The sequence below is a fragment of the Apteryx rowi genome, unplaced genomic scaffold (genome assembly GCF_003343035.1).
Source record: "Apteryx rowi isolate R43461 unplaced genomic scaffold, aptRow1 scaffold_660, whole genome shotgun sequence".
In the NCBI taxonomy this organism is placed as follows: domain Eukaryota; kingdom Metazoa; phylum Chordata; class Aves; order Apterygiformes; family Apterygidae; genus Apteryx; species Apteryx rowi.
The window spans coordinates 335,463-360,877 of record NW_020450939.1 but is presented as its reverse complement, the minus strand read 5'-3'; the positions used below and the strand labels follow the sequence as shown (position 1 = coordinate 360,877).

The following is a 25,415-nucleotide window of genomic DNA, read 5'->3' as shown; positions in this document are numbered from 1 at the left end:
AGTCCGCTTCAGAGTGAACAGAGCACTCATGCTGCGCCAGAGCTTCGCGAAGCCCCAACACTTGCCTGGCTTCGTGCCACCGGCAAAGCCGGCGTGATGCCCGTGGGATCCGGCCACATCTCCGGCCCGATGGTGGCTCCGCCGCTCCGGAGGGGGGGGGCCACAGGCAGAGAGGGAGGTGGGGAAAGCAGCAGCTCGGACCCGAGGCCGTTCACAAACGCTTTATTGGGCGGAGGCAAGCGAGACRGACATGGAGCGACACGCGGAGGGGACGAGGCTCACAGGGGAACGCGGAGCGGGGGGAGCGGCCGGACAGACGGACGTTCACCTTTTGGAAAGGAGAGCCGAGCCGGAGCGCCGCTCTTGGCYGCGGCGGCTTTTCCTTCTTCACTGCAGCGCCTTTAGTTTAGTTTAGTTTAGTTTTTAAGCGGTGTCTCAGCGGCACAAAAACCCGGGCCGAGCGGAAAAGACAAAAAGACAAGGCTCAAAGGGAAAAATAAGGGAGGGGGGGCGGCGCCGCGCGGCAGCGGCTGCTTTGACGGGAATTTTGGCGGATACGTGTAAGCCGGGAGCTGGCAAAAGCGGCCCCGGGTTTGATTTTAAGATAAAATTTTAAGTCGGCCCCAAACTGCGTCTTCTGCTCCTGCCAAACCTTGGGATTTTCCATTGGGAAAGTTTCCRCTGAGCCTTGAATCCCACAACGGAAGCAGAGGCAGGAGAGATTCCTCAAGAGCCGAAAGCGCCGGTAGAAAACCAGCATCCTTTTAATGCGGATTATCCCCTTCCGGCGTGGCTGCTTTTACACGGAACCAGTAAAAAAAAGCTGAAGGCCGTGGAAAAAAAAAAAATGCGGCAGAAAGCTGGGAATCGAGGGGGGGAGGGGGGCATTTTCTGGCTTTCCCAACTTCGAATGAGTCAAAAAGGAACATTTCTCGTCTCCGCAGTGTGCTCATCCTTGGCCTAAGCACGGGTTTATCCCCGCCTGCAGCTCCTTCCTCCCTGAAAAGGGAGGAGAAATTGCAGCAGGAGCATTTTTTTGGGGCAAAAGCACTCAAAAATGTATATAATTCCCCTTTAATCAGCTCGCAGCCGAAAGCGGGATGGAGGTTATCGAGGTCACGGGGAAACCGATACGATAACGAACGCGGTGACTTACGGAGCAAAACGCCGGCAGCCAGGACTGGCGCTTTCGACGGCCGAAGCCGGACGTTGAGAAGGCTGCGAGACGCTCCGAAACGGAGCTCGCGGTCCCCCTCCCCTCCCACCTTTTTTCTTGTTTTCTTCACGTTCCCGTCCGAATTTGAACAGGGAAGCAGCCTCCAGGCTTCTCCCGCAGCTTCGCCCCTAAGGCTGGCCGCGGCGAGACGGACCCTGAGCTCCCGATGAAGCCGATTTCTCGTCTGCGTTAGGGGAAAGAAATATATTAAAAAAAAAAAAAAAAAAAAAAACGAACCTAAGGGGCATTTCAAAGACGGTTCGGCGATCCCGCGGAGAAATCCCGAAGTCTTTGGATTTGCCGCAATGCCCTCTGAGGATCCGGACCGCCAACAGCCCCTTTGCGGTTGGGTCCGAGAAAGCCTGAGAATTCGCGGAGATCGGGACGACGGACCGCTCGGGATTGCAGGAGGTCTTTCCTTGCGGCAGTGGAGAGGAGCCCGCTTCCACGGGGTCCGGAGAACTTCGCACGGTCTTCCAAATAAGCTGCTTCCCAGCAAGGAAGTCCCTAACCCTTTACCCATCCTGGAGAACTAGTTCTAGGGGACGAATCTCACGCCAACTTCTCATTGCGGCTGGACCGGAGAGATGAAAGGATATGGATACATCACAGTGGCCTCTGGTGCAGTTTATTTACAACGGGAGTCAGTGCTGTAGGACACCGGGGTATTTAACGGGAACACCGGGGTATTAACAAGCAGGAAAGACGCTAGGAGGGGGAAAAAAAAAAAAAAAAGGAGAGAGGAGAGAACGTCACGCGTTAAAATCCAAGCCTTCTCTGCAAATATTTGACGCTGTGGCACCCTAAAGTTAGCCGATTACCCAAAGCAAACCTCGGCCTACAAATAAACAAACTAATCCATCGTGCGGGTTAAAAAATCAACATCGATGCATTCAACAACGATAAAACAGGGAATAGCGAAGCACAGGAGCTTTTTATATCGCACAATAYGGCTAGCAAGCCACCTCACGCCCCCCGGGCCTCCCGTTTTAAAGCCGCTGTCGCGACAAGCGTAATAGCAGAAGCGACAGGCTTTAGAGGCTCGCAGCGATCGCGCGGGTCGCCAAAGAGCCGGTGGAGGTTCAGCGTTGTAACGCAGCACAGCCCGCTCGTCTTCTCCCTCTCCCACCATTTACACATCTCCCTACACTACATCCTTTCACCGGGTTTAAAAATATGCRCTCCTGACAGGCCCGCATTCATGCCGTTTCCTCCCCGAGGGATCCCTTCGAGCGTTGCCAGTCCGACGGTATCGCACGTTTTGGGGCTTTACAACTTCTGTCGAGGGAATTCCGAAGTGAAAGCAGCGGGATTTTTTTTTTTTTTTGCCAGGGCTGCTGAAGAAACGTGCTTGGCTTATGCTACCACTCACCTGGAGATGACTCTAAGATAGATCAGTGCCTTTTCCACGGGCATTGCCTAAGCCCTGGTTCAGTTATCGAATTATGGTAGCGTCACTGAGGCTTTAGGAGCCTTTTCAGTCAACCTGAACCCAAAACGTCACATATACGCTACAGGCTGCGGTTCAAACCTGTTTGCTTAGAAGCCGCGCTCAGCATCGGGCCAAAGCTCCAAGCTACCTCCCACGCCGAGAGCCGCAAACGCGCGCAGCGAGAGCCAGAACGCTGCTCCAAGGGACCGCACGGTGCCAGCGCCCGCGGAGACTTACCACTGGAATCCACCGATGGGCTCTGTAAACCTGTGACGGATCAGGAACGTCGCGACAGCTTCAGCAACCTGAGAAAGGAGAGATTGGTCAGAATTTAAAAGGACACGAAGACAAGAAATCCAGTGGGTCAGCAAAGGCTGCGGCGATTCTAGCAACAGCGCCTCTCCTCCGGACCCCCCCGCCGTGCTGTGGTCAAGCTTAAGAGCTCGCTACGTTTAGATAATCCCTATTTCATATCGGTAAACTGAAGCGCAAAGCCCGAGTTTTACGTTCGCGGCAGTCAGCGCAGAGCAAGCTTTGAAACCAGGTGTTCCCAACCGCAGGCTCCGCTGGCCGTATCGCGTTTCTGCTTCTCTCGAGACGCTAAGTTCAGCAATACACGCAACCAGCACCGCTCCGTCCGTCCGCCAACTGCTTCGGTCACATTTGTTTCGTATTTGGAAAAAGTGAGCCATGCAGCTTAGCAAAACACAGCCCAACTCCAAGAGCTTGCAAGCTTAACACTAGAGGGAGTGGAAAAACTTGGAGAGAAAAGGCAGGGAGGATAAATCAGTCCACGCCGGCCCAAGAGTTAAATCTTTAACCTAGCCAAGCCCTGTGCCTCAAGTTACCCAGGCGTGTTGCGTCTTAGCCCAGGCTTTCGAGCTAGCTTAAAGAATGTGATTTAATCCGAGCTGTTTTGCGAATAGCCAGTTATAATATTGCCAAAAAGGTCCTTGAAATATAATCCTCGGCTGCAGAGTAAGCGAGAGAACTTTTTTGCATTTAAACTGTGAAAACAGTGACCTATCCAGCCTCACCCCTGCGGCGGAGCTCACCTTGTCCGGAGCATCTTCATGGACCGCGTGGCCGCACTGCGGGAGGACTTGCATCTGGAACTTCCCTGCAGATCGAGAGAGTCACCGCAGCTGCTTTTTAAAGCGGTCTTAATTTCTACCAGCAACGGTTTAGGCAGGCAATTCTTGTGACTAAAGACTAAAGACACCGGTCCCTTAAAAGCACTCTGAATTTATGAACTCTTCCAAAAAGGATCTCTCGTTCTTCACAAACCAACCTCGCCATATTCATCCGGGGGAAGCGGGATCAAGGCACGCAGACGAATTGCAGGCAAACTCTACAATACACGCGGCAGACAGTTCCACCAGAAAGCAAGAACTGCCCGCTTAATTCATCTTTCCCAGCTGTACTTAGAGTAGGTTCCCGGGAGCCACAAATGAAGCAAAACTTTTTAGAGCTTCTTGCCAAAGCTGAGACTATCTTTGAGTTGAGACTGCTGTCAGATCTACCTCAACACGATGCCTATCCTACTACCCATATTACTTTCCAGTACTGATTGCTCTGGAAACTTATGAAGCTGGGACCAGAAGGAAAAATGCATCCATGGAGATGCTTAATTTTTATTTGATGCCTGCCAGAAATAACAGAAGACCAGATGGTTTTGGATGGTCCCAAACGTTCTAGCCGGGAGCAACAGCAACGACATTAAAAAGGGAAAAACGGATTAGAAAGAAATCCTCGCGATCATCCCGATCCCCCCAGATAAGTGCGGCGGCCCCATTACTGGAAACGTTTAACACTAGACTGAACAAAAACCATGGCAACAGCCCTGCCCAAGCACTAATTAGACCTTTCCCTTCTCAACTTTTCCACCTCTTCTACAACCACAGACAGTCGGGAATAGCTGCGGAATTGACTGGATTCTTTAACGCGCTTTTGTTTCAATACAGACTGCACCCGGTAACAGACCATTCCAGCTTTCTCTCATCCCCGTACCCACGGCAACAAGCTATCACCCAAAAAGAGCGTTACAGTAGCAATATTAAATATTTACCTTGCATCTGTCCAATTGTTAGATCTTTATCCAGCCTGTCAACACCTACGTTCAAACAAACAGAGGTATTGGTGAAAAGCCAGAGAGGATACGGCTGTCTAAGCAGAGCTTTACTAAGCGATTTTGAAAGAGACATTTGGTGCGAAAAACGCAAAAGGAACATCATTTTTGATACCCGCTAGGACGCTTCACTGCTGCATTTTGGGAGAGTAAAGCGACAGGAAAGATCCTAGTCAAAAAAAATGTAAAAACACATCCTTCCCTACAACTGAAAAGGGTGTTTAGCTTGGTTAAGCTCTGCATTTCCTGTCGGGGCCCAAAAAGGGCCTATAACTGGCTGTAAAACACTGATACTTTGACTTTTGGGTGCAAGTTCAAATACAGCCCGTATCTGTAGGAAAGGATAAACGTAGTGGAGGCTGAAGGGCAGCTTGAAAGGGCCCTGTTTGTTCAGCGTCATCTCAGTCACACGAGAAAAGCACCTGTCCAACTGCAGCAACGCACAGTACGTCATGTGCTATTTTGATAGTGGAGTCTCTGATCTAATTCCAGATCAGCATGGGAAAAAAAAAAAGAAAAAAAAATCAAATGAGGTGGCTTATAGCATTTCAAGATGCATAGAAAAGCCAGGATGGAAGAGATGGTCTGCTATTCTCAGAGCGAAACATTAGCATTTGGTGAAACACCGCTGAAGTGAAGAGCCGTTGAACTTAAAACTGGAGGAGATACCTACCAGCTAAAAGCAAGAGCTTTGGAGTCGGACAGCTGAGGAAGAGGTTAGATAAACCCCTGAACCAGCCGTCCCAGTACTTTTCCGTTTTCGCCAGTTCAATTCGCCACGTGTACAGGTGCTCCTTCTTCGTCTGCAGGAAGGAGAAAGAGCCCCGCGTTAGCCATCAGTAAAGCAGCTCAGGCAAAATGAACTCACAGCGTCGCTTGGAAGCGTATCTAAAAAAAAAATACTGGCTCCCTCTGGCGGATTACGCTCCCAGCGGACAATTCTTCTCGCTCCTAAGTTTCTCTCCACATCACAGCCAAAGCACAGAAGCAGGGAGCAGGAAAGGCGGCAGCAGCTACCCCAGCCCTGCAGTTTTCAGGGGTCTCAATTCGCCTGCTTTTACTAGCAGAAATAGCTCGTGCATGGTCAGAACGTGCAGACCTGGCTCTCCGCAAGGCCTGGGTGACACGGAAACACAGTCGTAGCCAACTTGGCACCTTATGTCCCTTGAGGATTTCAGACTCCTAGGCTGCGACTGGCTGTGCGCCCTCCTGAATGCTAATGAGTCTTTAACGAGCAAAAATACCACCAAGGCTCAGAAAAGAGCATTCTTCATGGAGGACAGAAGCCTCATTTCGGGCCGTGTGCACTAAATCTGGAAACATCTGAGAAAAGAAAACTAAACGCGCCTGCTAACACACCCTTTAAATTGATAATTCAAGATGAAATCAGCAGTGCAAGACAAAGAAGAAAACAATAGCCCCCGTATAAAGTTTTAAGTCACTGGAGTTGCTCCCATTTATACTGGTGTGATTCGGGTAACTGCCAGCTACTTTTCTCGTAGGGGAGCTCCGTGCAAAGACACAAATGAATTGAAAACAGAGCAAGAAACTCCCCACCTCTGTGTCATCTTCTTTCTTCCTTTTGTTGACAGAGCCTCCTCCTTCATCATCATCTTCTTCCTCCTCTTCCTCTTCAATAATGCCCTCCACTATGGCTTTAGGACATTCAGGACTGGCAGCCCCTTCACACCTGTGAAAATAAAGCTAGAAACGGATTCCTTCCAAAACAGAACAAAAAAAACAAGCATGTTTTAACCTCGAGCGGTCAGTAATTTCTCGGACACCGGCTGAGAAAAATCCCCCTGCCGAGCGTAAAAGTGCCTGTGCAGCAAACGCACCCCCAGCGCAAACGCGAGTGTGAACAGCTACTCAAAGGAAGAGGAGGAGGTCAAACAAGCGACCGCTTCTCTTTACAGAGTACGACACACATTTGTAAAGGCTCCAGATGTGTCAAGCATTGCAATGGCACAGGCAGGTCACTTTGATCCCCCCACAAACCCACCTTGGACCACTCCTAAAACGCAACGGACAATTAAACAATTCCTAATAAGAAGTGGAAGTTACTCTGCCCAGAAGGCCAACACTTCTGCAGCCACCTCAGACTAATATCTATTTCCTTAACGTATACAAAAAGGCAGCCAAAACAAGGAAGAYGCAACCAGCAGTAGTTAACTTTTTAAAACGTGGCTCTTGGTGGAGTCCTCTGCCCCAGGGAACTTTTGGCCAGGTTTTCTCAAAGCGCCGTGACTACGCTTCAGCGCTGCTGGGGAGATCAACTGCGATCAAATGACAGGACACTTGTATTTGCTAGGAGAAAAGTTCACTTTCAGGCGCGTTTATGTTTTGTCACATGGGTATTGTAAAACATACAAGAAGATTTGAAGAATAGCTCAAAGAAAAAACAACCTACTGTTTGACTTGACCGACCATGGAAACTCTTGCAGATTCAAGATTTCTTATYTGTCCACTTTTTACACTAGAAAAAAAATTGGGAGAAAGGCAGAAATAGTTATAAAACGGAAGTCAAACAGGTACATTTGTAAGTAACTAGCAGGCCCAGAAATAGAAGCAAAAGCCCTTTACAGTTCACAGTTTCCCCAAACCGTCCGTACTCAGAAGTCATTCTGAATACAGATACACGGCTCACGCTACATGCTGACTTATTTGAATCTTCCAAGTCACTGCGACCTGCATGTTTCATTACAGGTCTCTCTCTCCTTGCCAAATCAACCAAGGAATTGGCGGCGATAGCTGGGGAAGTGAGCGGGGAGAGAACAGACAAATCATATGAGCTTTATTTCCTCCACGAGCCAGGCTAAAAAGGTAAGTGGTTTCAGAGGGCACCTAAGCCCCCGCCTTACCTCCACTCGATTGCATTCTCCAGCGACTTGAACGTTTTGGGACGACTCCTTAAGAAGTTCTGCATGCTGTTCAGCGCATCCATGGCTGTACCTAAAAACAAGTATTTTTTACTTTACGGCATCCGATAAATTGCCTCATCCCTTTAAATGGGACCAGCTACCAGGGAATACCCTGAGAGAGACCTGGGGCTCACTGGTGACTTAAGGCAGTTAAGAAGAGTAGTCCTAAGCCTTCTACTCATACCTGCATATTTTATGCAGGTAGCATCTGTTAAGAGGAGGGAACTGGCATTGGTTGAACAACCGAGCAAAACTCTCCGTACTCAGGGATTCAGGGATAACCAAAAAAGATCGCTATGGGAGATAACCATACCCAAGGGTATGCACTTACCTTCCACTACATCTATCATGCACAGACCCAGTAAACTCGGCACCAAATTTGCCGCCGCTGTGTGCACTGCAATGGCACCACCCATGCTGTGCCCGATCAGCATGATCGGGGGAGGGAGGTCCCCGTACAGAGCTTCGACCACGTTTCCAACGTCTCTGCCAAATTGAGATAAACACACAGTCGGCATTTCTACCTTGACRTATTTCTGAAGCAGATTTGCAAAACGGGAGGAGAAAATGCAGATCCAAGACGGATACCCTGCTCCAAATTGTCCGCTCCCTCCCTCCCAATGCTAGGTGACCCCATCCCGCACATTCGCCTTCAATCTTCTCTATCTGCTCATTTAACCCAGAAATAATTGCGACAAGCATATTCTCTTATCACTGTCTAGTTTCGCTTAGGTACCAACACCGGAAATCACTCAAGCCAATGCTTTYCTGAATAAACACATAAGTTCCCTTGCTATTAAGGGAAAGTGCTCATTAACAACAAAGAAACCTGAAGAGAACATTTTACATTGACATTAGCTGGTGGGAGATTTAAATAAAAGGTGAGAGAACCGTCAAGTCCTCTTGCATGGAAGTGTAGATTAAGGAATTAGCAGTTCTGAAAGAAGAAACCGGTTTCCAATTAAAATAACCAAGCCCTACTGACCAAGACAGAGATAAACAAGATTCAGAGTCTCTCTGAAGTGTAGCTGCTACAGGGCAAGGAGCAATTTCCCTGGCTTTTCCACAAGGCACCTACCTCCAGGTCCTTATACTCAAGTTGTCACTGCAATAGTGAATGCTGGCTCACACAATTCACAAAAAACCCCAAAGCAACAGCAGAGCCAAGGCCTGAACTCTACTGAAGACCACAATAGTTTGAGAGAGACTCAAAGACATCCAAACTGGCTTTCCTGACAAAAAATTCACAGGAGCTGGAAACCTGAGCACCTCGTAAATGGGAAAGTAGTCAAAAGGAAGGCTGACTAGCTTGTTTGCTCCGTCAAAGAGAAAATGACTCAAAGATTTAAAAAAGTCTGAAAAACAGCTATAATTTAATGCTCCAATATTAAGGCTGACTAGGAATAACTTTCAAGCTCATTGCTAAGAGGACAGAAAGGTTTAAAACAAAAGGCAACTTGTTTTCGCCCATGTTAGTGCTGCTCCAGATCTAAAAAAAAAACCCCAAACCCTAATTATTTCATACGGCAACTCCTCAGGACACTAACACATCAGGAGCTGACAAGCTGTAAGCAGCGGCAGTAAGGTCTACAATGGAAGTCAGAACACATTTCACACATGGCCTCCCCACAACAGACCAAGTGGATTTGTTCATAGGAAGGTTACAAAGTCCTTCATGACTTAATTGTTCGTAGGAAAGAGTCTCTTTGTGCTAAACGTGGACATAACCTAATGGGCTTAGTGGTATGTATTTGCTTTTCTTACAGCTTGTCAAGAGGGGGATTTGCATCCCAAAGCAGATCATTACAGTCCGAAAAAGCAGCTGCCTCCACACCTGGAAGTCTCAGTGTGACCCACGCTTTGGGGATGCCTCCAGTCAAGGTGAACACGCTCTCCATGTTCACTCAAGGAGCAGAGGAAGAGCCAAAGCGGTGATTTCAAGTTAAAAATGTCCAAGTCAGTTATGTCTGAGGAAACCTTTCCCCATCTATTAGGAAATCTCTAGTACGTGTTTTAGAGTGTTGCTGGTTTAAAGCGTAAAGCTACTGATCTTTAAACTGGGTTTAAACCTGAGGGCATCTACAGAACAAGGCCAGTCTGGAACCTGACTCAGCTGGTAGAGGTATAATTTCAAGTAAATTTCGAACCATCCCAAAATGGAAGGAAAGCAAGAGGCAGCTACCAGAAGCATGTGAAATGAAACTATCTCCCATCTCCCTCGCATGAGGTTGCACRTCTTCTAGTATTTCCGTCGAGAAAAGCAAACTAGTTCAGTCAAGAAAACAAAACAAAGATTTGTRAAAAGTGAAATACTGAAGAGAAAGCCTAAGTTTCCTTACTTCGACATAGTTTCTGCAGAAAGATCTTCGGGATTCCTAACTTTTGTTTCTCCTAAAAAAAAACAATAAGAAAAGGTAAGTCCACATAAGCTGAAAACCTTCAGACTCCTCAGGACTTGCAGCAGGAACTGCACAAAGCTTTTTGGCACAGTCGTTAAGGAAGAGCCTACTTCAGTTAATAYGAATATTTAAGACACCCAGAATTAATGGAAACAGTTGGTACTGTATCACATGATAACTTAGGGGCAAGAAACACTCCCCATGTCCATTCCACTTTTGCAATGTATCTTCAAACTAAGGAACACACCTATTTCTGTGGCAGAGACTGCCTACAGAGGGAAAATATGAAGGAGGGGGTTGCTGCCAATATGTAGGAAGGACCAAGCCCACTGCCTCACGCAAAGGCACAAGGCGTCCCAGCTTCTCTGACGTGAGGTCGGAGAGCTGTGGAGRTCTGGAAGCCACTTCTCCATCCATGCTTTTGAATAAAAATAAGGATGCCTTAAGGATGGTTTCTTAGCCTCCGAACTCRGCCATTTTGGGAGGGATTCATTACATCTCCTTTATATTCAACTGCAAATATATATATTAAAAATATATATATAGATGTACTTACGTGATTTTAWATTTTTTTTATTACTTACCATGGCCTCGGAGATCTAAAGCCACGATCCTACACTGAATCCTGTTAATGATTGCAGACTGCAAGAAGGGACAAGGAGAACATAATTTGCAAAGTGCCGCMGCTTACCTACAAGCCGGTTAGTAACACTAAGCATTCCCTGAAACGCCACCAAATGCGAGGACGGCGTAACAAGTACCCTCCGCTGCCAAAGTGGCTGAACCTGGACGGCACAAGGTCCCACGGAAAGCAAGAAAGATATTCCGTATAAACTCCCTATAGTTACCTATCCACAATTAACTAAAACTCCGTCCTTTCTATCACTGTTCACGCCATCTCCGAGGACATTTATTTCACAGGGCAGGAGACATTACATGTTTTTCCTAGGATAACGAATTCAAGCTCTGTAGCACCTCTGAAAACCAAAGCGCAGCAGTGGGATTGCACAGACGCCGAAGTAATGCCCCCCCCCCTTCCCCGAAGCCCCACGTGTCCCAAAATTAGCCTTGGCTATACAGCAGACACCAAGACGAAACAGCTGCTTTTGGAGCACACATTCAGTTTGCTCRCAAAGAATGGAGTTTTACAGTAATGCCAAAATGTACAAAATTGATTAGTACAAARGGGTGGGGGGGGAACGACAAGGGAGGAATCTTTTTAAAGTAACATAAGGCTGATGTACAATTACGCCTCTTTATTTGTTCCTGACAGCTCGATTTACATAAGTTATTTCAGGCATCGCAGTGATTAAGTGGCATTCTTCGCTGAAAGGAAGACTGCTGTGCTAGGGAATCATCGATTATTTAAATAAYGGCCCTGCAAGAAAGGGGGAATTTGTTGAGAGATTCTTAATAGAAACACCTACATAATTGGCAGAGATCTGAAAATTACCCATGAAAATGCCTCGTGTTTTGGTTCTTCAGCTATTCAGCTCCTAAACGACTGTAGCAGTTGCTGTCCCAACTACTGAATCCAGAAGTTAATAATTTAAGAGCCGCTGAAGTCTTGAAACCTCAATTTGTAAGGTGCTTATGCAGCTAAGGAATAATTCACCTAGTCAGATGAGTAGTCTGCTGCTAAAAAACAAACCATCGTAGAGGAGAGTAAAGAAAGAGGATCAGCAACATGATGTGACAGAACGGGAAGCTTTCCAACGCCCTGAGTTTTACCCAAACTCAAATACTTTGGGCAAGAGAAGTACGAGTCCATCGTCCAGGAAGCTACCAGGCCAACAGGCAGAAGAAGAAAGGAGCACTCCGCTCCCGCAGGCTGTTATTGTATTTATAGAGGCTTACTCTCAACGCTTTCCCATTTGAGTTTTGGGGGTTTTTTAAGCTCCGGTTCATTCCAAACATTTACCACTTGACTGCTTGGGACACGCTTTCATTTCAAAACACATACAAGAAATAATTTGATACTAGCTACGTAAAGGGATGAGCTAATTGCTGTAGCAATTTCTCTCTCCAGATGCATAGTCAGGTGCAAGGCACCGATCTATGTGAATCTTGTATATCATTTAACTTGGCTAATCGCTAACAGCAGCATAAAAAGGCAGTACCTGTAAGGTCCAGCGTTATAACTGCAGTCACTTTACCATATTCAATAAACTATGTCCAGATCCTGAAGTGTAAAAATGATATCGGGTTTGCTATTGGGACTACAGACCACCCACTTCAGCACTTTCGGGAGCCCTGCATCTGCAGCAGTTTCTGGGTGAGCTAAAGTTATACGTGTAAATGAACCCAGTTTGGTGTCAAACTACCATTCAATATCAAAATTACAGCCCAGTTAGCAAACGATTGCTCTAATATGTCTCATCGCTGAGTAGCAGGATTACTCAACAGCAGTCATCAAAAGCCGTTGGTGATAACGCTTGTAAAACGTTCGTTCTTGTTACTCATTTGAATCTCCACTTAAAGGCTAACTGGTCTAAAGATCACTGACCTGCAAAAAGCTAACATACGACACAGACAGAGGTACAGAGCAGACGTACAGACTCCATCCGTGCAGTGGTACTTCTGTGAGAGTTGTCCTATAACATCCTCCCATTAAGGTAAGGGTACTAGACAACTTAAGAGCTCCTGGATTAAAAAGTCGCATGCTGCAAGTGCTTTTATTTTACCTGCAATCCTTTAATACCGTTTTCTTCCTTCACTCCCTCTTTTTTATTTTATTTTTTTTAGGGAGGAGGGGGTGTTTGGTCAAAAAAGTGCTTGGTCAGTCCACAGCACTTGGTCCTATTGACACCACATCACTTTATGTTTCCGAGAGCTGCTTAAGCAGCAAAYGAGATTTCTAGACTAGTCAAACAGGACCTCAACCATGCAAAGATGATACTGTTGCGATGAGATAAAGCTGTCGAACCTTCACCAGTAGTCATGGAAAAGCAGGCTTGAGAAAAATAYGGATATGCTGTGACGAGCAACGTCTTGGTACTTCATTAAAACATCCAAGTTACGTGGCAGATGTAGTTTTGGACGCTGCTGCTAACTAAAGCCTAGACAATAAACCTTTGGAGGTGTTTTGCCTATTTAATATATGCACTGACAGTGAAACACGTAGAAGACTTGAGTCAGGTGTACACCAGGAAACTATAAGACACAGAGCTTTCTGAACTGGCTTTTCCGTGCTTAACAGGGCTGAATGGTTATTTATCTTCCACGCTTGGAAGACAGTATCTGCACACATATATACTATAAATCAGCAGCTTACTTACGGTAAACACAGCCCAGGAAAGAGCAGAATGGCCTCCACCATGTAACAGCAGCAAGACAGGCCCCTCCGATCCGCTTTTGTAAATTCGAAAAGTGTATGAACAGTTAAGGACATTTCATAAAGCTACTTGAAACAAGTTATTGAGTTTAATACATTCTGGAGTCTTCAGCATGCTCAATAGTATTTCATTTCTACCCTTGCCTAAACAAGGCCTCATTTCGGCCTCTGATCAACCAGTATGTGCAAGTATAACCTGAGCAAAACTTAACCTGCTTTAATTTTCACAAGTTGTCTTCCTACCACCCAGGTCTCCTCCTCCTTGTCACCTGTACATCTTCTGCCCACACCCATTTTCCCCTGTGCACAACAGTGAATCAAACAACTAAGAGAAAAATCAAAGCAGTAGCAGCACATACTTTGAAGCACGCAATTTTCATTCACACGTATTTTCCTATTATATCCAGGAAAACACGTCAGACAAACCTGTAACCACGATTCTTAGGGCAATACAATTACTCTCTGGAATATACACCAGTAAAGAAGCTTGACTAAGGTACATGAGGTCACCTTACAGTATAGAGACGTGGAAAAATGAGTTAAACCATCACTAAAACCAGCGTCACTTAGGGAAGGGCACAGAACTGGGAGTCACGATATCCGTGTTCGCTTCCCACAGCCGTGATGAAGAGATGAGACAAGTCACTTCACCCCCTTCCACGGTTCTCCTTGTGTTCTCGGAGTAGATTATAACCTCTTCAGAAAAGGGATTCTCTTTTCCACCGCGGACAAATCTACCTGTGCTAGTGGAGCTTCCCAGCCAAGCTGTTCATTCTTCCGCTCAATACTGCAGGGCCCTTTGGAGCTGCTAGTCGCGAACAGTTCACGTGGGTGCTCTCGAAGGCATTTCGGTTACAGTGAGCTGTGTCAGCTCCAGCAGCACAATCAGCCGGAGTTCGTTCACACGAGGAAGATCTCACAGAGCTGCAACAGTACAGCGGGCACTAACTCCATTCCTTAATTCAGCTGTTTCCACAGTACACATCTGTCTAAAACCTATCCGGCAGGAGCCTAAACTTCTGTTAAAGGTGATGAGGTGCAGCTGTAACACAATAAATCCCAAAGAACCAAGACTCACTGAAGATGCTTATGTACATCGCCCATCCAAAAAGGTCTGTTATGCTTTTTAAGTCATTATTTATGAAGCCTCACAGGTGTGCGTGACAGGTTACAAAGGCAGACAAGGCGCGAATCATGAAAAATTCACAGGATCACTCGGACAAGCGCAGTTGCTGAGAGCAGAGAAGAACGACAAGCTGAGCGAAACAACCAGGAGAGAGAATTGTTCTCATTTTAAAGCATCACGTGCTACTGGCATTAGAGAAATAATTAATAACTCAAAATTTGGGGTTGACATAGTTTGAAATTTGCTTTTTTTAATGGCTGAGCTAGGATATGCATGCTTAAAAACTATGTAAACTATGTAAACTACAAGGTTGTGTAATTTAAAAACCAGTAGGAAAAACTGATTCATTTTGCAATTAAATATGGCAAGAATTTTTATGAATGCTTCTTTGCATGCCTGCAACGCGCTCCAGGAAGAGCTCTGAAGATATTTACACAGGTCAGTGAATTAAAAAAACTGAGGTGTAGAGCTGTTTAGCAAAGCTCACACAGAAAGAGATGACTGACAGAGCCAGAAACTGAAGCCTGGTTCTTCGTCCCTGATCCCGCACAGTAGCTCCCTTCACGAGAGCTGCCAGGGAGAAGAGCGCCGAGACAGCGAATGGCTTTGGCGATATGTTTGAAAGTGGGACAGATTTACTGCCTGGCTCCTCGGGAGGTCCAGAGCAGACAGTAAGGCAGGTCAGAAGACCTGGAAGCACTTCTCAAACCGTTTTTGTCAGAGCTCTGGGCAGAGCTGATGGGAAGTCTTGTCTCAGTCCCACGCTCAGCAAACGGCCTGGATAACAGCAGCTAGTAGGCGTACGCAGCGTGCGTGAAGGGAACGCACAAAGCCATATGAAGGCATTTGCCCCAAACTCAGCACATCAAAGAGGACAGCAGCCATCAGCTGGATTAAACAGTACCTGGAAGACTTGGAGAAAGACTTACAAAGCGGAGTCGGCTTCAAAAGGAGCATTAAAGCAGCATGAAAATTTTTAATGTGGGGAGAAGACCTCGGAGTGGGAATAGCAGCAGTCAAAACCTGGTTTGACACGGCTAGAAGTCTCCCTGCTGGCACCACCACCTCCGCCTGGACCAGAGAAGCCTCCATGTCCGCGCTCCAGTGAGTAGATGACAACACTCACACCACGAGCGTGCATACGTCACTCGCGGGGCGCTTTCTCACCTGCACGTGCATTAGCCGACGACGGGGAGCAGCACGGGTACGTGTAACCCGGAGCACCCACAGCTCCCACCTCGTAGGCAAGTGGGTRTAGGCAAGTAGAGGGATCCCGCGTTCCTAGAAGAGGGCGCGTGGGCTTGCGCTTGTGCTTCGGGGTGCACATGACCGTGGGCATGTTTGAGTGTGTGATGTGCACGCAGGAATAGAACTTCTTGGAATTAGTCATAGAGGAGCGTTTAGAAATTTGCAGGCGTTTATTAACTCTTCAAGTGTTTAGTGTTGATCCGATGCATTGCAGATATTGACCCTGAACATAGAGTTCACGGACTGCTGGTTAATTAACTGTCATTAATAAAATCAATAAACAGCTTTGATCTTGATTTGGTTTAAAACTACATGAACTAAGGAGTTTCTCCCTGCAAAATGTATTATTCAGCTGTTGGAAACACTTGCTTGAATTAACATTTAATAAAGTAAGAAAGCAATACCAGGAATCAACCTTACTAGGTTTCTTTACCTTCTATAACATCTTAACTGTCAGCTGAGCAGCTGCAGCTTTGGTCACTGAAACTAATCCATGCAAAAGAAAAAAATTGGGGAAGGGAAGGTAGGAAGAGAAGAAATGCACGAAAGAGGTGAAGCAAACCCCAATAAACTCAAAAGACGCATGATACTACCCCAAGAAAAGTTCAACCTGGAAAAAAAGGATATATCCTTGCCAGTTTCATTTTCTACCACAACATCTTCCATAGATTCAAAATATTGGTTCCAAAGCACCGGGGAAAAATCACGCTTTCTTCCAGGGCTGCAAGACAAAAAAAAAAAGAAAATCAATAAGAAAGAGGTATTTTGAAGTCTTTCATTTAAATTAACATACAGTGGTCATTACTGACATTTAGCACAATACGGCAATGTTACAAAATAGTTCAGGACTGGAAGCAAACGGTACGCAAGGGAAATTCCCTCTCGACTGCAATATTAGCCATTTCACATTCAGTAAGGCAACACCCTCCCCGTTCTGTTTTAAACGGTGTTGCTCCTATCGATTACAGAGACCTAGCGTAAGAGCGGCACACTGGACAAAAGCAAAGGCGTAGCTGGCCTGGTATCCCAGCCTGTCACAGCACTCAACAGCACACGCCAAGGAAAAAGAGTAAGAACGGGGCCAGTAGGCAGCGATGCTTTCCCAGCACAACCTCCCAACTTGCAATGTGCCACGGGTCAGCGGCTTCCGAAGTCAGAGTCGGGGAATCTTTTTATTTAATAGCCCTGCGCTACCCTTAAAGCAGGCCCGACGCTGATACGACTGGGAGCATTTCCGTGTCTGGAATGCAGGAAGTCATCCTAAATTTATGACTCAGCCCATGAATCACAATTTGAAAAGAAAAAAAAAAAAAAGCAATATATCCCTCTCAGAAGTCACCTTGACACCACACGCTTGAAAAGTAAAGTGTCAGCTGTTTACGGAAGGTTACTACTAATCAAGCACAGGACAGAAGAAATTCCGCATCTGATAAAAAAAATAAAAATTAGCACTTGTTCGTGAGATTACAGCTTTCCTAGAAATCTCCTCTTTTAGCAGCATCTGATTTCTGTAAGAATTATCACCCAAAAAGAAAACCAAACTGCCCCAATCATTGAGGGGCTGACAGAGAAACCATGGAGAGAAAATTAAACTGAGGTTTACAGAAGGGTGCCTGCTTAGAAACATTGTTGGAAGCAGAATAAATTAAATCCGTCATATTTGAAGTTAACAGCAGCAAGTTTTAATTACAGCTCAGGTTTCCTKGAATCTATTGCAATGATTAAAACTTGAACGTGTTTGTAAACAAGTTCTAATATTAAAACTCTGTATACGGGGCAATGTCAGGACAGTGGAGAAGTACAAGATCAAGTAAATTCAGTCGAGGCTTCCACATCTATACTGCCTCAGCTAAGTATAAGGACCATGAGACCATCACCACCACAAAGATCAATAAATGCTCCCCAAGCTGCCCTCCTTCCGTGTGCTTAGACCTACGCAGGCAAAACTACAATGACATCAAGCCATTGCCACATTATTTGACGGCTCAAGGAGACATGATGGGCACTCGAAAGTTAGGAAAGAGCCCAAGTTATTTTTCCAATAATTTCCAGGTTAGTTTCTGTAATTCCTTTAAAAGCCATAATCCATCCACATAGAAACACTGCTTTACCTTCATCAAAAAGAACAGGCAGGTAAAGTTTGGCCAACAACATTCCAGTCACTGGAGACTCCTGGATGCCAAAATATCTAGCACAAACTAGGGAACCAAGGCCCAGAAGCAAGATTTCTTTATCTGTCACATCATTTGCCAAACACTGAYGAAAGGGCGCTACGCAGGAAAACCGTAATGGTGGACGCTGGGGGAAGAGAAGGTGCTTTGGAGCGGGGCCAAAACTACAGCGTTGGAGAACGACTCGCATTACGATGAACAATCCAGACATCAGGGCTACCTGTGGAAGGACAACTCCCTGTCTATAAGCAAGGTGGAACACCAATCTGCTTCGCGTCTAATAACTACTTCTACCTGCGGTGGTTTCCTCCACGCTTGGACGAGCCTGTAGGGCACCTGGAGACAGTGATGGACTTGTGGAAGTCTTTCATCCAGCCTGCAAGCCACTGGTCTGCAGAGCCGTCAGGCGTAGTCCTTTATAAGACATATATACAAGCCGTCCTCCCAGAGCGCTTGGCTCAGGCCACCCAACAGGTCACTACAGCTCCCTAAATCTTTATCTTCTCCTACCTAGGGAAACAAGGTCCCACTTTCCACGGTCAACAGCTACAGCATCCTTTTGTGCAAGTTGGCACCTTCCTGCCAATGCTCTGCAGACCCAGGGAATAAGACCTGAACGGAGGCAGTAAAACCAGGCCTGGTTTTCCCAGCAGCACATTTCCAAAACATGAATCACAGGCTTTATTCCTCATACGCAGAGAGACTCATCTCCTCTTTATAATAAGGCCAATTTCTGCTGCAATCTCTTGACAGGTGCATCACAAGACACTGCAATAAATGATGCCTTAAATTAGCCATTCCTCTGGTGCTAATATCCGGTTGTATCCAGCACCTTAGGGAACACGATTCCCCATAAAGTAATGGGTGAATGTAGAAGACCGGACATTACATAATCTGGGACTCTCGAAGGTGCCCAGTTGATAAACCAAATTTTTTTTTTTTTTTTTTTTTAACTTCAATCAAAAGGTGCAGCTGTGCCCTCTCCTCGTATCCCCATTACTAATGAAAGGCTCCGCAATCAGAGTTTTCCTGATGACTCAGTTGATGCAAAATCTGTTTCTCAGGCTTATATTCACTCAGTAAGGCTAAAAGGGTAGTGCTTAATTTTGGCAGTGACATAATCAGGCTAGATTCAAGCCCAGCATACAGGATGAGTAACAGTGCACCATTTTAACAGGCTTTTTGCACTTGAATTCTTCTGGGGGAGGCAATCAGCACAGAATATTAAGAGCAGGCATGGGTGTGGGGGGTGAAAGACCTTCTCAGAAGAAAATCTTCTCTGTTGAAGAAGTTTCTACAGAATTCTCTGCTTCCTTAAAGAAACAGAAAAGAACAGAGAAAGCAGCTCTTTGATTTTGTAGAAATAAAACCATTCCCCCTGATATTCCTAGAATATGAAACATAAACCATCCACCCCCTGAATGTTTCAAATTCACTTCTGTGGGTTTCCAGACTTCAGTATTGTTCTTGTCAAGCTTCAATTAAACGAGACGTCACACACCTACGTAAATCCAGAAAATATTAATCCTTTCCAGCGTCTCAGCTTAATCTCATTTTCTGAGTAGATTAAAAAAAAAAAATCACATTCATATCTTCATCTCTCAAAGGATGCTGTAGATCAAGAAGAACAGAGCAATATGATACACGCAGAGATGACAAGTCATCGTAATATTGGCAAGAACCAAGCACACCTGCATAGGTGTCCAAGTATTCAAGGAAGAGAGAGACAACATTTGCCAAGATGTCTAAGTAACATCCTGCTAGGGGGGAAGAAGAAGGCACTCCCACTGCAGATTAAGATCCAAAAAAGCAACTAATGCTGATTTTGATAAGCAAGAACTTGCTAGGAATTACAGCGAACTCATATTATCGATAAAGCTTCAAGCTGCCTCACTTACGATTGCGTTATCTTCTAGGAGCCCAAGAACCGACATAACAAGAGATAGCAAAGGTCCGTGCAGTTCTGTAACCCATCACCAAGAGATACCAGCACAGCGAGTGAGAAAGGCTGCGAGTAGGCAACAGCGTACGACAGGCCTCCAACTTCTCGCTGTAATCAGGATGGGGATCTCCCGGGGCTGCATCCTCAGCACCGCGTTACACTAATGGAGGGTAATTTCCATTAGCTATTCACATAAAATATGAGTCAGCTCCAGCCAGAGCTACTTTCACAACATCTGTGACGACGAGTGCCACAATTTAATTACGCTTGGAGCAAAAAGGAGTACTTCTGTTTGCTTTTAAGCCCACCATACAATAGTTGCCTATTCTTTACAATATTAACGACTCTATCAACCTCTATCACACCGCCCTTGCGCAGCTATAGTTAGGATGTGCAGTYAATGACACCGAATCCCAGCGGCCTTTTAAAATGCTGCATTTCAGTGCTATAAAACTTTTTTTCAGCATGTTACAGCTGGTTTTTGGTTCGAGCGTCCTGTATAAATCCGCTTGATCAGCAAATATAGTCATCCCCCTGGTTGTATCCTTTCCCAGATAATCCATAAATCTGGTAAACAGCAGGAACTTACCGGTAACCTCCCTTTCATCGTGAGAACAGAAAGTTTGTTCCTAACTCCTTGTTTCCTAGCAGATAACTAGTTACTAATGAGGGGATGATCCTCCTTTTTACCCCATGACACCTTAGACTTTAATTAGAAAGGCTCTCAAAGGAAAAAGAGGTAAGTGGTATTTCCTACACTTAGGAGAGGAGCAGAACATGGGCCAACCTTGATGTAAGCTGGTGACTGGTGTTACATAAGGTGAAGAGTTTTGGTTGCGTGACCAATTAATCCACTTTTTTGGAAAGGACTTTGGAAAGGTATGGACAGCCTCTAACACAAGGGACAAGAGATCCAATATTCTAAGGGCCACGTTAACTTGTTGACTAACGCAAGGACATTAAAGCAGTGTCACGTAGGAAGGATGAGGAAATCAAATGAACCTTCAACAGCGCAAGTCCCGGATATTTAGAATCAAAATTGAGCATAACAGAAGACCAGAAGCGAATTCTTCACAGTCACACACCAACGCTACAAGCCCAAGCTACAACAACGAGGAATCGGAGCTGCTTCAGTTGTTACTGAAGATCTTTGGCTCAGACGACCTCCCCGTCACAAGTGGCGATACCTATTTCAGAGCTGCTACTAATAAGCAGCAGATTTTTAAGCATTCAGGACTAGCAGAAGGAACATTTAGCAGAGCACTAACTAAATCAGCTACCAATAGCCAAGTTACACAGGAAGCGTTCATTAATCCTGCTTGGGCGAGAGGACTTTCTTTCCCAGCCCTACGTTCCTGCGACTCGGTGGCATACCCTATTAAGCGTAGGGAACTCTCTCTTGCAGGAGAGTTTCAATCTGAAAGATATATGATAGGAGTCTCGTTTGGCTAATAGCAAAACGTTCCCAGGTTTTTAAGATATAGCACACGACAATTTCTTCATACAGAAATGAAATACATCCAGTAGGGAGGAACTCTTCATTGCTCCTTTTCTGACCGACGAGGAACCGATCACAGAACTAACAAAAATAAAGTCACATCGCTAGGAACAGAGACAGAAGCCACATTAACTGACCAGGACACGCCGACCTGTGAAGCGGAGTCTCCGGAAACAGGCGGTCAATCGGCTGACTACACCGTCCGAAGCGCGAGCGCGGCACGTGACTCTCAGACATCTAAAGGACGATCTCAAATCGCAGCACAGACTATGCTATTTCCGCGTAAGGCACTGGTGCCACCGTGTCTGGAATACTGTACCTATGGCTGGAGTCAATAATTCAAGGAGAAAACTGAAGCGGGGTYGAAGAATCACATAACTAAGGCTGGAAAACACGTCATGCAGCGAAAGACTTTAAGGAGCCTGATCTGCTTAAAAACAACGCCAGGAGTGACTTGGGGCGAGAGGTTGGGCAGGGCGAAGTGAGTTACTTTACCTCAGTTGCTCAGATTGAAGCTTTTTTTAGCCCATTTTTCCCCCTGTGTCTCTCAGGCAGATGTCCTCATGAGATCAGATAACCTGGAGACCTTGAAATCARTCTCAAGCTTTTTAGGCTGACCCAGTGCAGCCCTTTCTCCTGGTAACTGGAGGCTTCTCCTTTCCGAGACTGCAATCACTGTAACGCAGAATAAACCTGCGCTGCTAGTGAAGAAGACATCCCCTTCCTTCCCCATTCCTCCAGACTTAACTGCTCCAGGTCAACAGGTCCAGCTGACAACAAAAACAGTTTTCAACTGAATCTGTTCTCCAGCTGGCCACCTGCGAGGCCACCCAAACACGGTACAACGGAGAAGATGAAAACGAGTGGCGGGATGGCAGGAGGGAGGTTTGCTCCTTTCGGCAGCTGCGCAAATCCACGCAGGATGGGCCCGATCAGGTAGGCATGGTCTGAAGCTCCTCGAGCCGCTGTGGACTGAAACGGTTTAAATTTTGCTCYGTTTTACAAGAGCTGTCCGTAATTCCTAAGCAAGAGTGAAAGCAGACTGGTCAATTCTCCACCTCGCCGGGAGAAAAACTGAACAGGAAATAAAACTAGAAGAACAAGGGCACAAGCAAAAGACTGAYGAGTATTTTATACCTCCTTCCACCGCTGTTCCTGGCAGCAAAGGTCCAACTGCTACAACTCTCAAAGAGCAGGCGGTCAGAGGCTGCTAAAAAGACAGATCCTTGAGGAAGAGCGAGGAAGAGCGCTGCAGTAGGAACCCGTGAGATCAGAGCCGAGCCCTTCCTTGGGAACTTGGCACTCTCTACTTCTTGTCACACTGTTTGATTTAGAAGTATTAGCAAATACCTCAAAAATCCAGCTTAATAAGAGCTAACGACGCCAGCGAAAACGTTAGCAGTTCTGTGTCAGATATAGGAAATATCGGTGAACAACAAATACTAGAACTCCTAATGTTTGCAGGGGAATTAGAGCAGAAAGCGAAGAGGACCTGGGAGTTGAAACCTGTTGTCACCTCTGATGCAAACATTTGCGGATTGCAATTTAAAGCAAAATACTTGCTTCCAAACGATGCTTGGGAGAGCCTAGGAGACCTCCGATTTCATAGCRAGCCCCTAAAAGGGTAAGAATAAACATGCAGTTCTCCACAAAATGTCCGGTGTCTCAGCACAAGGCTGAGCAATGGCTGATTTTTAAAGAAACATTGGTGTCTGAACCACACAGAGCAATCGCAGCACAGCACTGAAGAAAATGCACTAGAGCACAATTTGGTTCTGAAGGAAAAAAAACACATGAGTATCTTCAATTTATTATTCTTCTAGAGCTTCTTTTTTTTCAGCGATACATCAACACACATTCAAAATTAGAAGCGAGCCCAGTAAACAGCAGCTGTGATTTTGCACCTTCCTATGCCGAAGCAACATTTTGCTGACCAAATATTTAAACTGACAGAACTAATTACCGCTTTTTAAAGTAGCCGGCAGACCAAAACAGAAACGGATCCAACATAAGAACTTTTTTTTAGAATGATCTTGCAACTCCATTCCAGGCGACTAACTGTATTAAACTAGAATCACAAAACAAATTCTGGGCACTGTCTACAGCTAATTTTATCCTATTGTGCAGCTCGTCCTCTTCAGCGCGTAAGGAAAACGTGCACGTACTGCAAGCGAGCCCCGAGCGACAGGAGCCCACGCGGATTGACTTAAATAAAACCCATTTTGCTCACCAATCTCCAGAGGGGCTTGCTTTCAGTTATTTTCTTACAGGAAAGTTGTACCCAACACRGAGAACCATTTTCGGATGCATTTTTTTTTTTCTGCTGACCTAGAGAACATATTTACAACTATTTAAGCAATGATCGAACTTAACACACGTGATTCAAGAGAGTTAATTCTTGTGCCGTATTTGAACCTGACCAACAAGGCATATCAAATATAATCTAGTATGCAAGAACCACTATGCCTGGCAAGTTGTATTTTAAAAGCCTAAAAATTGACAAAAACGGTATTTTAAAGTCTGCCTTAAATATACTGAATACATCGTTTCTTTACAAAAAAAGTTTCAGGAAAAGTTGTTTTAAAAGGGAGACATCAGTTGTCATCATTGAATTAAACAGATGAGATCCAATCATGCCCTTTCTGATAACAAAAAGATCTTAGGACATCGTGCACAATTTTTATTCGCAGATGGGAACAGAAATGGAAACTCTTCCGCATTTTCAACTCCCATTTGGATTCTCAACTCTTGAATAAGCTAGCTCTATAAGCAAACCRGTGAAAAACTTAAAATATAAAAAGGTCTGCACCCGCAGGAGCTGTTACAGCTGTCAGGAGCCGGTTCCATAGCTCTTGGTCCTTCTGCTTAACTAGTGATTTTATAAACTCCATTATTTGGTTTTCTCAAAGCATTCTGACCATAAAGTTCGATTTTATTTCCCTTTCAACGGAGTGATTCAGATTAAGGCCTTAATATACGTGGTCCCTTTCAAATGCGGTTGTAGACAGATTTGCTCCTTAAAATAAAAAATAGACACTTAAAAATGAACTTTAAGCTCCTCTCACTTGTGCGATTTTCACGTACAGCATGAGCCAAAGAGCGGCACCATCTTCCTTCCAAAAAAAATGTCTTGCGATAACGTTGTTCGATTCAGTTGAACAATTCGGAGAGCACTTAAACACAAATAAAGGCAGGAGAGCGCTAAGCTGGCAGAAGAGGGCATTTCTGGAACAGTGCACGCGCACGTGCGCGTTTGCACGTGGGAGGGGGGTCGTCATTCAGGGGAAGCCAGGTAGCTGAAATCCGTGCAATGTGCTGTGAAATAGGAAGAAATTCAAGCGTACGGCTCGCAGCACTGCAAAAGCCTGTGAAAACTATGTTGCAGCAGCCATTTTAACTATTCGTTGGAAAACAGCAAAACTGGAAGTGGAAAAAGAAAAAAAAAAAGCCTATTCTCGCCTATTTGAATGCAGTGGTAGGTGGCATTTTATTAGGAACTACCGAAATACATATCAACCTCTGAACAACATACTAGAAAAAGCTATAAAACTGATTTTGCTTAAAAACCCCTCAACACAAACGGCAGAAAGCTTCCTCGCAAAATGGATGATCTCCAAGTGCGTTTGGAAACGACGCGCTGACGAAAGCGTCCTGCCGCTCTCAAGTTGCCTTTCCAGTCAAGGGCGACCGGAGCTTGAGAAATCTCAGCGCCGCACTAAATTACGCTTCTGCTTGCCTAGAGCAACGGCCCTCGCTCCACCCTCGGCTTCTTCCGACCTGCTTTCGACCACACACCGCAGCGTCGCGTCTGACACGGCTCGTCTGGTCGCTTAACAAAAAACAACAACAGAACAGAACAACAACGCGCTCCAGACCGGGAACTGCTGGGTACCAAGTGAAGGGGTTAGCTGTGAAAAAAAAAAAATCAACTTACCAGCACTGCTGGATGTTAAGTCTAAAGACATTTTTAATGGACCTGCTCCCAAGTCAAGAAATTCCT

The 25,415-nt window shown here is 45.7% G+C and overlaps 1 protein-coding gene across 3 annotated transcripts; it reads right to left on the bottom strand.

Moving 5' to 3' along the window:
- Window positions 1-206: 206 nt before the first annotated feature.
- Window positions 207-25,415, bottom strand: PPME1 (protein phosphatase methylesterase 1). Of its 3 annotated transcripts, none has more exons than XM_026085154.1 (14): window positions 23,646-25,415; window positions 16,432-16,525; window positions 13,375-13,467; window positions 10,681-10,738; window positions 10,037-10,088; window positions 8,029-8,183; window positions 7,638-7,728; window positions 7,187-7,252; window positions 6,331-6,466; window positions 5,450-5,579; window positions 4,717-4,761; window positions 3,704-3,768; window positions 2,886-2,953; window positions 207-1,400 (listed from the first exon to the last, which is right to left on the bottom strand). In XM_026085154.1, coding segments are annotated over exons 2-14 (999 nt in total). In that variant the 5' UTR covers window positions 16,471-16,525; window positions 23,646-25,415; the 3' UTR covers window positions 207-1,399. The 3 variants fall into 3 exon arrangements, with proteins under 3 accessions (XP_025940939.1, XP_025940937.1, XP_025940938.1); XM_026085152.1 differs by having other exon boundaries at window positions 207-1,924; window positions 23,646-25,413; XM_026085153.1 differs by having other exon boundaries at window positions 207-1,924; window positions 6,334-6,466; window positions 23,646-25,412.